Source organism: Carassius gibelio, chromosome A23 (assembly GCF_023724105.1).
Source record: "Carassius gibelio isolate Cgi1373 ecotype wild population from Czech Republic chromosome A23, carGib1.2-hapl.c, whole genome shotgun sequence".
NCBI lineage: Eukaryota > Metazoa > Chordata > Actinopteri > Cypriniformes > Cyprinidae > Carassius > Carassius gibelio.
The window spans coordinates 22,007,156-22,019,861 of NC_068393.1; the positions used below are offsets into that span (position 1 = coordinate 22,007,156).

A 12,706-nucleotide genomic window follows, 5' to 3' on the forward strand; every position below is an offset into this window, starting at 1 on the left:
CACTCTGTCATACAACATCAATTAAACATATCTCTAGATATGGCTTTATTGCCTCCTTTAATGTAAGTCTCTATGGGAATCTTCTGAAAAATTGCCCTTATGATCACTAAGCTTATCTCTCCTGCACAATTTGAGGTATAAATTATCCATGTAGCACAAAAGCATCCGTTAGCTAACCCTAAGTAAAAGCAATAGCTAAAGTGATGTCTGTCCTAGTAAGCACCACTAATGAAACCATTTAAACTACACTTCAGAAAGGAGATCATTGTTGTGGTTAATTTGATGCCGATCTTATGGTATTGTGCGTATTAATGTGCTTGTCTTTTTGTCTGTTGTAATCAACAATGCTCTGAGTCTGAGAGGCTGTTGAAGTCTCTTCTGGCTGATTTAATGTCAAGCTGAAAGCTCTGTGCTTCCTGTCCAGGTGTTTTATGCTCACTTCCTGTACAGTTCAATCAGCTGATTAATAGCCTCACTTTGACGGAAAACATAAATGCTGTTCAGATGAAATCAGCTCCTTCCTCAGCCCACTCACAGGCTGTCAATGGCCTTTTTTTTACTTTAAACCATTTTTTTTTTTTTTTTGCTAGGAATTATGATCTTTTGAAATACAGCCTGAAAATCATCAGTCTGCATTTTAAAATACACTCAATCCAGTCATTCTGGGATTAAATAAATGGAAAGCTGGGGCTCTAAAAATTGTAATTTATAATTTATGTAAGCAAACATTTTATTATACAACATTTGGCAGTTTTTCACACTGACAGTGTCCCATTGTGCAGAAAAAGATGAAAGTAGTAGAAAAAAAATCATAATTTTCCCCAATCAGTTTCCAGAAGATTAATACAATGAGCTGAAATTACAAAAACACGTGCCAGAGTTGATAGATGAGAGCTACGACCTTCACGTGAATGCCATAAAAAAGATTTTTTTTACAATGACCACATTACACCAACACATATTCAGCATAAATTACAATAGCTTTTTTTTTTTTTTTTTATATACAAGATACATTGCTGCCTTTTGGTCCCAGACAAATCACAGTGTTAAATAGATACCATTTATAAATGTTTTAAAAGGCCCATCTCAAACGTCACAGGTTGTTTGCATGAGCCTTGTTATGCATTACTGATTAGCAGAGCTATGCCGAATGCTAGCAGTAAACATGTCAAGTCAATGGCTCGATTCCTAAGTTATGGTTTAATTCATTAGTGCTGCTTCCAGTGCCAATAAACCGGCTTTAACCGCATCCCATTGAAGCTGAGCCAGTTGAAAGAGGTCACCCGGGGACAGTTTTAAACATCAAAAGAGTGTCTGGTCAGACAAAAAGTCATATTTCTAGGTTCTTTCTCATAGTCCATCAGTCTAAAGGACTTGGCATGTACTCATAAAATCACTGGGTGCCACGAGTACGAGATGAATGCTTTACTGTCTTTGGGTGTTCGGTTTAAGCTTTGCTCGATGTTGGGGGTAGATAAAGGCTTTTCGGTGTAAGCTCTCAACAAACTCTGGATGATTGCTGTACATGTGGTCTTCCTTACAATGTGCTTCTACTGGCTCTTCTTCTCCATGCAGCTCGTGTAACGCTTCCACTGCAGGCTGCCAATTGACCTTATCCCGAGTTTCGGAGGGCTGTTTCACGGTGCATCGATGGATGTACCAGACAGAGTGGGTTGGCGGGAAAGGCGACAAAACAGAGGCTCAGTGAGGACACTATACTGTATCCATTCAGCATCACACCAGAGTGCTGATAGTCATCTGTGCTTCATCCCAGCTGGTAATCGAAACCTCATTCAGTCTGTTTACGATCTTCCCTAGATCTTTCTCTGGAGGAGAAGGACTGGGAGTTCCGGCGTTTTTCGTGTTGGTGGATTCAGCATCCCTCGGTCCATCCTCATCCTCCTCCTCTTCCTCAGTAATCGAGGAGAGCCGCGTGGCGCTTCCAGGCTTTTCTGCAGGTGGCTGGTAGTGGCATTGGCCATTCAGGAGTCTCCGAAGAGGCATAAGAGGCACAATGTCCTCGCCCAACAGCTGCTGCTGGCAATGACGGAAGTCGGCCTGGCGCTTTAGTCGTTTGAACTCTGTAAATGCCGATGTTGAGTTTTGGTACAGGCTGAGAGCTAACGCTCGGGCTTTTTCTGCCTTCACCAGCAGGACGGCGTGGCATCGTAGAACCACCACTTTATTCTTCACCTGATGCCTGTAAATCCAAGCAAAGATCTTTGGCCGGAAGGGGTCAGCACTGTAGCATGTGATACGGTTGAGGGAAAAAAGGTGGACAGGCTTCTTTTTGCCACCTTTATCCACCCCCATGCGAATTCCCTGTGGCCCGACGGTAAGCTTCATCTTGGCGCTCTGTTCGCCGTAGTTGCTGCGAGTCCAAATCTTAGCCACCGCCTCCTGCATGCAATCCTCACCTTTAGCCATGATGGTGACTGTGCTGCCCAGGTAACGCACGCTGTAGGTGGGTTCCTCTTTGTTGAGCACCACTTTCTGCCGTCTGCTGTGGAAAACACTCCCTAGCCATTGAAGCGGGCAGTCGGGAACAAGGTCCGGACAGGAGTGGAGCAAAGTCGAAAGCAGGGAATGATAAGTCAGTCCGACTCCAAGACTTTTCGGCTTGCTTTTGGACTCATTCTCCACCAGCACGAACTTACTCCTTTTCCAGGGCAGCATGATCCAGGTAAAGAGGAGAGGATTCAGCACTCTCCCCCAACCAGCAATGAAGAGTGTTCCGGTGTGTGTGCTTCTCAGAGAAGTACAGCAAAGGAGACTGCTCTGGCACACGCTGGCGAGAGACTGAAAGCAGAAAGGCTCTGCTCGCTCCTCCTTCCTCTTCCTCCTCCTCCTGCATCACTGATCAGCGCTGGGCTCGAAGCCTCGACGGTCCTCATTTAACTCCTTCAAACCCCTGACTGTCTCACCTGATGGTCTGTTGTGCAGACTCTGACCACTGACCCTGAGGCAGAAGAAGAGGGTTCATCCTTGTGTCAGAGTGTCCTATGAGAGTGCTTTGACCTGCTGCGAGTCATTGCTATCGTCGGTATATACCATCACACAGCCCAGCTCTAATTTATTACATTCAGCCTCAAGAAAAACACCAGGAAACGACTTTATGTAACGGCTGCAAAAGAAAGAAGGTGCTAGAACAAGCACGTTATTGTAGTTAAGATGTCCAGTGGAGCTAGTGCGTAGGCTGCAGACCCTGAAACGACTGGAGAGACGAGCTTCTTGACATTTGAACATGTTCACATTTGAAAGGATGAATCACTTTCTTATCAGCTATAATTTTTACTACATTTCAAGCCAAAGAATAAGGGTGTATATATAGTACATCTTACTTTTCTGCTCCAGACTTTTTTATATATCACTTTTCACTTTCACTTTTTATATATCACTATTCAAGTTATTTAAATAAAGATCAAGACTTTCAATAAAAGTTTATTTGAATCAACAGTTCATCCAAAAATGTAAATTATGGTACTTATGTAATTTTCTATATTGTGCAAATTGTTAATGGTTTCTCACACAAAGCTATTATATTGCTTCAGAATACTTGTGGAATACAAATTGTTTGGACTACTTTTAAAGGGCTTTTGATTGCTTTCAGTCCCTATTGGTTTATAATTGTATGTAAATGAACAACTACATGCATTCATTTGTGTTGATTTTTGTGTTAGTCATTCACAGAACAAAAGGTGGAATATATTAAAAACAAGCTGAAGCAGTTAACTGATAGTTGCTGAATATTTTTAAGTATTCAACTGCTCATGCTTCATCACACTGAATTTCTGAATTTTCAAGGCTATTATTACCCTGGCATAGTTCATTCATTTACTCACCCACATGTAATCCTAAACCTCTGCGACTTACTTTCTTCTGTGAAATATAAAAAATATGGAGAAATGCAAAAAGTTTTTTTAGTATTAAAATAAAAGTCGATGAGCTCCAAAATTCTTCAAAATTATTTTGTGTTTTGTGCACACACAGTTTTGTAATGACATGAGGGTGAGTAAATGATAACAATTAAAACATTTTGCACTGGTCAGACTTCGTGAATTGCAAATCTCATGAAGCCTATAAAAAAACATATCGCTATATAATAACATATTGCTATTACTGTGAAAAACGAAATACAATTAATTAGCATAAATTAAGAGGTTTACAACAAATATTATCATCATGTATAAATACCTAATTTAAATAAAAATTACTTTTTTATCTGTTTATCAGATAATATTTATTTTAAACCACGTTGGAAAATTGTTAGTGAAATAATGCCAAAGCAGTCTCTGTAAACAAATTTGCAGAAGACCTAATACAAATTAATTGAAACACATCCTAAGATAAAGTTAACCTTGATTTAAAAATTACATTTGATAAACAGTTTATTAAAGCCTATTAAAGTCCTCACATGTTTCCTCTCCTCATATTTTTCCCCTGAAATCACACAGCTCCCTCTGACAACAGTGAAACCCAGTGGCACAAGCAGCAACCAACTTTTATGTCTATTTTTACCCTTTAAAGGGAACTCTACCTCTAGAGAGTAAACCTGAAGGATAGCACACTTGTTTCAGTCCAATATGTGAGACAGCTCTTTTTCTAAGGAGTATAAAAACGAAAGCTATAGGTTTTCTAGAGTGGACAGTGATGTAGCCATCCATGGCATCGGTTACATGCGGCTGCCGTTATGATTTCTGACAGAAAGCGAGAGTGGAATAAATCTCGCAGTGACGTTTGCAGTGCTTTGACTTAATGTGGATGATATAAAGCAAGGCTGTAATTTAAAGAATATGCCTATGACAAGCTGAAAACTAACTCTGAGCAGACAGGACTGGAGCCTGTCGTGGCTCCCTGGCCTTTAAGAGGATTGATGCGCGTGGTTCACATTGACGTATCTGCTTCTGGCTTTAGCACTGCGCTAGCACCAAACTGATGAATGAAATTTGGAAACATCTGCAAGAGGATCGACTCCAGGCCATGTTTTGATTAAATTCCATATCTGTCACAATTTAGCCTATTCCCAAACCCTTTTCTGATCCAACTCTAGGAAAGGAAGAGCATTTGTGCAAGCTGTCACAGATCGCACATTCTTTCCAGTAACAGAAAATGGGACACCAGCTCCCCGATCCAAGTGTATGCATTATTAAAGCCTTCTGTGAGAATAGTAACTCATCTGCATATGAAAGAGTAATGTGTGAGGGAAATAGTTAACTGTGTGACTTTTACTAATGAGGAAAAGGAGATCGATGAAATGAAGACTTTGACGGTGATTTTCAACAGTGGCCTGCAATTTAACATGCTTATGTAACTATAAGACTTTTGTCTGGTCTGAAGCAAATGACATTTCAACTTTGAAAACAGTAAAGACTATCCAAGCCATAGTGACACAGTAAGTTTATTAAGGTCTTCTTATGAAAATCACCATTGTAAAAATAAGTGTTGCAAATAAATAAATAAATAATAATAATAAATTAATTAAAAGTGTAAACATCAGAATGCACAATGGTAAATATAATTCAGGAGAAAAATAATGTTTCATTAAAGAAAAAAAAAAAATATATATATATATATATATATTAATGCTCTCAAATAATAATAGGCTTCATTTTCTCAGTAATAAAAATAAGAATAAACATTTAATTGTTTACATTGATCACATGACCCATAAATGATTCACCAATAAATAAAAGTGTAATTCGATTTTCCCTAGAGTGATGAACCATTGCAGGTTTCCTTTAAAGTACAGTACGGTTAAACGCAACTCAGTGTTTCATCTTGTTTAATTTCTTTGGAGAATTGGGACTGTTTGTGCTGTGCCTGACAATCAACAGCACCCCTCTGGAGTGATAGAGGCATTCATTTCACAGAGAAACCAAGAGGAACATTTGTCTCCTGTGCTCATTAGACTTCTTCGTCGGAGCCAAGGGAGGAAAATCGCACACAGGCATTAGTGCGCTGTCATCCTCATGATTGGAGCCAAAAGAAATGTGCTGAATACACCACTGTTTCACCCTGTGAGCACTTCTTTTCCAGCTCTTTTGCAGGATATCATTCATTACAAGCCATTTCATCACATGTCCGCTCCACGTGGTACTAAAGAGCTTCAGAGTGAGACAACATAAATACAGTCACTCTTTCTAAACCATTTCTTCTGTTTCTTTTACTTGATAGTGCTTTGTAAGGCAAGCATAACTATTGCTATTGCAGGAACAGTTAGGTTTGTTCTAATCGCTAACCTTAAGTATTAAACTCATAACTCATGCAAAAACGTTTATGCATGGTGCACACATCAATGATTCCTCAAATGATTTCTAAACTATCAATCACTTGGCATGTATCAAAGCAAATTGAAGAAATAAAAATAATAATTTTATAAAGGCCTCAGAAATAGGGATGCACCGATATTATAATTCCAACCAATATTATAATTACGTTTCATGCAATAACTGGTATAAAAAATAAATAAATAAATTTGGTTCAAATGCTGCAAGTGGGAAAAAAGTTCTTAGCAATATGGAAGCACCCATATTAAAAAGTAAGCCAATATTTTAACTAAATAGACCATTAATGTTAATGCTATGACTGATAACTAATAAATACAAAACAAACCTAATCATTTTAAATAAAAGCAGACGGGATAAACTAATATTAAACTTACAATGCAATATGATAATTAAACAGATAGTTAATTTTTATGCTGTGATAGATGACTAATAACTAATAACTAAAATTTATAATTTTCAGTGCTGAAAAGTAGGGATACACCGATATTAATCTTCAGGTCAATATGATGACTTAATCAATTATAATTTAAACACACTAAACTATTAATAATTTAAAAATGTTACAAGTGAATTTAATGAATGCTTCATAATAATGTAAAACAAAACATAATCTAAATCTAAAAACATTGAAAATAGGAGAACTAATCGATCACAGAGCATTCGCTCACTGCTGACACTGGATCCTAACAGGGCTGCTTTTCCAAAAAGTATCATAAGAAACCATTGTTGCTTTTGGGAAACGCAGCCCAGAACAATTAATGTTCTGTTCTGTAACTAATGTAAATATAAATCATACACTGTCAGAATTAAAAGCCTGCATCGTATAGGCGCAACAGCCTGTCATTGGCAGTGCCTTATGAAAATGAACCATTGTTTTATTATACAGTAACCTTAGTTCTGCTTACCACTACAGTAAACATATTTTAACCACGCATAAACAAAAATATAATCGAATAAATTGCAATTAAAGCATACTGAATGTTAAAATGCCTTTCTAATATAATAATTGCCTATTATACTCTTAATTATTTACTAATTATATGAATAATTCTGTATTGATATTGATGATACTGGCCTTTGAAAGTATCGGTATCGTATCGAAAACCAAATGTGCAATATCGCCCAATCCTAACTTAAATGAGCATGCACAATTAAATATCCAATATCGACTGATACTGAATGAATTAAAACATCTTGACCGTCATTAGATATCCACTATGGATCCAATATATTGTGCATATCCACTAAGCAACCCCTTAGAACACATTAGCGTCTACATAGCAATGCTTTGGCAACCCCTCACAAGACTCGTGGCAGCATGACACACACTAAACTGACGAGGGTTTTTTGTTATACAGCTAGAGACAGCAGCCATCTACTCAAAACAGCTTCTGCTGTCCTTAATAAGCCAATACAGCATTGTGTACCAAAGCAGAAGGCAAAAGGGTCGATGTGTGATTTATAGCTGAAACACAGATCTGTGGACTGCTCGCTGTAAAGAATGAGCAGGCCTGATAAGAGTGAACACTCTCCGGCAGAAGCTGGAGCCAGTGCCAGGGCCGAGCCGAGCACTATACCTGCAACTAAACACTCACATCCACCGCAGATATAAAGCAGCCGCAGAGGGCTGTGTCATTTACTACTAAAGAGATGACTCACTTGTTCTGTCCTCTAGCTATTGTCGCTGCATTATGAAATGGATAAGAGCTGTTATGTAAGAGATTTCATTATACATTTTCTCGCTTATTACAAGGCTACTTTATAAATAAAGTAAAAAAACAGCCTGTTATGACCTAAAAGAACAACATGAGCAACAATACCAAAGTATTACAAAATTAACAGATTGATTATTAAATATAAATTAAATTGATTATATATATATATATATATATATATATATATATATATATATATATATATATATATATATATATATATATATATATATATATATATATATATATATATATATATATATATATATACTATATATATATATATATACATAATATATTTTTGCTTGTTTATTTTTAATATATGCACATCCCAACAGAGTAAAGACTGTAATTAAATTAATTTTTAGGCTGTATAGCAACAGAATTGTATTATTTTAAAGGGGGCAGATTCTTTTCTAAACCCACTACATATATATATATATATATATATATATATATATATATATATATATATATATATATATATATATATATATATATATATATATATATATATATATATATATATATATATATATATATATATATATATATATATATATACAATTTATGTATGGTTGTATATTTTATTAATTTCTGTATGATGATCTGTTAATTTTGTAAACCCTCCATTAGGTCATATCAGCAAATCATACAGAAATGAATAAAATCTACAACCATACATAAATTGTACACATACGTACATACAATTTCTTTATGGTTGTAGATTTAATTAATTTCTGTATGATTTGCTGATATGTTCTAATGGAGGGTTTCACATTATTGACATCTTAATGCAGTGCTTTCCTGAATGTTATGAATAATGCAGCAGAATTTCTGCCCCTAACCTCCTCTCCATCAGCAGTACTTTTGAAATTAAATGGGTAACAGGCATTAAATAGCGTAGCGTATTATGACACGAGATGTCCAAGTAGTTGGCCTGATCCAGCCTGTTTTGCATATTCATTATGTAAGGCTACGAATGCAAATAAGGCACTAGTTTGTAGAGAGCTGAAGTTAGTGATGCAGACCAGTGCCAGGACCAATCATTATTCACCTGGTGCTTTGTCTGGTAATCCTTTAAGGTTGCTCTCCGATCACATCACAGATCATGATAAATGGCAAAACTTCAGGTACAGATGATGGATCCTTCAGTTTCGTGTGAAAATGCAAGGTTGGTTTTCCTGTAAAGATAAAGAGTGAATAAAAAATTGCAATAAGCTCTGTAATGATCTCACGTCCACTATTCGCTTTCTTTTGACATTTATTTATGTCTGATTTCTCAGAGATTCAGTCATGATGTCTCCGACATTACCGTGCTGATATTTTATATTCTTCAGTAGTGGCATTTTGAACTCTCACAAGCAGGTATTTTGATAATTAACCATTTATTAGTAGAGCATAGATTTTGTGTCATAGTACAAGACTGAATAATATTCTATATTTCATTATCCAATTTTTTTGGAACATGTCTCAGTCAGAAATCTACACTACATCAAAATTTGGGGTCAGTAAGATTTTTTACGTTTTTTAAAAAGAAGTCTCCTACCCTCACCAAGGCTACATAAACGACATAAACACAATAAAAAACAATATTTTAAAAAATCACTCCAAATTAAAATAACTGTTTTCTATTGTAAAAGTCTTCAGAGTCACATGATCTTCAGAAATCAATCTAATATACTGATTTGCTGCTCAAGAAACACTTACGATTATTATCGCTGCTGAAAACAGTTGTGCTGCTTAATATTTTTGTGGAAATTAGGATTCAGGATTCTTTGATGAACAGAAAGATCAACATTTATTCAAATGGAAATCTTTCGTAACATTATAAATGTCTTTACTGTCTCTTTTGATAAATTTAATGCATCCCTGCCAAATAAAATTATTAATGTCTTTCAAATAAAATTATACTGGCCCCAAACGTTTGAAAAGAAGTGTATATGAGATCATGTTAGACTTGATTAGTAGTATGAACAAAAAAATCAGATTTAATTGGTTTTTGGTCACTTGAGGATGTATCACTTTCTACGAACCCAGATTTTTGGGTTATACCAATTGAGGTATGCTACAAAAGAGCATTGAAAATATTAGATAAGAAACCTTCATCATATCATCATTGTAATATTTTAGATAAATATAAGTTTTTAAATTTTGCGAATTTCAAATTATTTAAATCGGCCTGTTTAATCTATAAAGTTATACATGGTCTGGCGCCTCTACCATTGAGTGATTTTATTAAACAAAAGTCTATCAGTGCTGTCGGGTCTCGCGTGACTAGAGCCAATATGAGAGGTGACTGTGTCTTGGCGTTTAGGCGGACATCCTTTTCACAGAATGCTCTATCATATCAGGGGGTGAGCTTTTGGAATAGTATCCCTCAGTCAGTGAGGGAAAGCACAAGTTTGCCTATTTTTAGGAATCGTTTAAAAGTATGGTTGAGGAACACACAAATATGTGAGCATGTTTAGTAATCATTAATATATATACTAGATGTAAAATAGAGTTAGTGTTTTGTAAAAATAAAGGGGATAGAACTATCAGTGTGATATGGGTTGTGTAATCGTGTATGGGTTGAGTTAGTGTAGCATGGATATAGTGTATTATGGACATGTATGTTGTGATCACTTATTGTACTTGCTTCTCTGTATATAGCCTGTGCATAGTGTGTCTGTATGTAGTTATGTGTATTTATGTGTAACATCTACCTGTTTGGGGGTCTGCAGATGGAAATTAGCCTTTGGCTATAATCTGGCATATTTACATTTGTGAAAAATGTTCATTAATATGTATTGTCCCTTTTGTCTTTTTTTTTTTTTTCTACAAATAAAATTAAGTATATATTTGCAGAATAAATCAATCATCTATGTGCCCTAACTTGCATTGCCAACATGCATGAAAGCTGAAAAGATACACCATTACATTCAATCTAAAAGTTGAATTGTCATTTAACTTTTTAAGAAAAACTAAGCCGAGATGAAAATTATCTGTCAGTACTAAGGATTGTTATTAAGATGTTGAAACAATGAACACAAACACAAACCCCAACCAAACATCCCGTTTACATGGTTTCATGTAAATACTGGAAATGTTCTGTGATTTTAGTTTATAGCCAGAGTGTGTGTGTGTGTGTGTGTGTGTGTGTGTGTGTGTGTGTATTATGCCTCCAGTACATCTGTACATCTTGCCTGAGTGTCTTCGGGGGTAAGGAACAGCACACTACAAAATGCTAACAGTTCTCTCAACAAGGTGAGTAATGTTAAAGTCAAGGCCTGAGGCGGGCACTCATCCTCTGGTGAGTCAGCTGTGGATACAGAAAGGGCATTTCTCTTATGTCTCTGGCTTCTGCTTGATGTTTTTATTAGCCAGCCATCACTGAACAGCACATCACATTTTACAAAATAATACAAAATAATAATAACATTCAAAATAACAAATGACCTTTAGAATACAACAATAAAAACATAATCGTGTTTGTATTGTTGATACTATTATTATTACCAGTTATACTAATATCACTTTTGTTGTGATCAAAAATTGTTTTGGGCTATGTACAACTGTAGCTTCACATTGATCACTTCATAATAAATGGCAATTTTTTTTAAGTTTATAAAGTATAAATATCCAAAGAACTAAAAGTACTTTACCTATGGATGTAATAAACGGGTGCCTTTCTTTTAAGCCCTTCTAAATGATAAGAATGGTAGACCTGACAGTCAAACACAAGTAGCCGATTAGGATTAAACAGAGAAGTGTGGAAATCTGGGAGAAAACAAAAATACATACATACATACATAAAAAAAAAACTGTTCATTTATATGACTTTAAAAGGTGTTCAAATATCAATATAATCTGTCATCAAAATGAAAAAATATGAAACAACATCAGCTCCTAAAGAACTTACTGTATAATTCAATTAATCTATAATAAACCTATAAAATTTATTTTAAAATGTATATTTCTATGTCCATTATGCAGTTGTTTAGTACAGTACAGTATATACATCACAGCTTCAGGTCTCGACATGCTTTGTTTTATATAATTTAGCATAACATAGTAAACCATTATCATACGTATGCTACGTTTTCTTATTATTATATTCTAAGTTTCATTATATGTATTAAGCTTGTTTTAAACCCTTGTATAATCTTCATTGGTTTAAAGTTTATTAATACTTAAATAGTCTAGACTTTTCATCAACAAAAACTGCTTGTTTTTTATCTCATTAATTATTGTGCTTAAGAGTAAATTATGCATTTGTGTTGCTGAAGATGAGACTGAGAGTTCTTTAGGAATGCATCACCCAGTCTATTATTATGGAGAATAGTTTTGGCTGTCAGTATTTATTATGCAAATTCACACAGAAGTTAATGTTGTTGCGCTATTGTTAGCAACTGACAAACGACTTACAATTTATTAATGATGCAGTCATGCTGTTTCTTTCATACTATTGAAAAAAGTGTTTGCAATAACTCAATGGCCCATTGATGACAAGGAAAAGTTGAATATTATGTATCGTTCTTTGACTTGCTTTCTCTCAGCGTGACTCAACACTGCCACCTACAGTGTACAGTTAGGATTGCAGCGTCATCACAGGCGAACTAAACTTTTAAATGATCGTGATTGCTCTGCTAATCAAGCCGAATATTTTCTTTTAAACAAGTAGTGATAGTTTCAAAAAAGAGAGAGGGGGGGGGGGGGGGG

At 35.5% G+C, this 12,706-nt stretch overlaps 1 protein-coding gene across 1 annotated transcript; it reads right to left on the bottom strand.

The window, feature by feature from the left end:
* Window positions 1–691: 691 nt before the first annotated feature.
* Window positions 692–2,783, bottom strand: LOC127944410 (protein FAM43B-like). Its single transcript, XM_052540310.1, has one exon. It carries the CDS (start codon window positions 2,674–2,676, stop codon window positions 1,735–1,737), a length of 942 nt encoding a protein of 313 aa, XP_052396270.1. The 5' UTR covers window positions 2,677–2,783; the 3' UTR covers window positions 692–1,734.
* Between the last annotated feature and the right edge of the window lie 9,923 nt (window positions 2,784–12,706).

What these genes read in the sequence shown, in the direction of transcription:
- LOC127944410 (XM_052540310.1), bottom strand. Translation starts at nt 2,676, where the DNA reads ATGCTGCCCTGGAAAAGGAGTAAGTTCGTGCTGGTGGAGAATGAGTCC.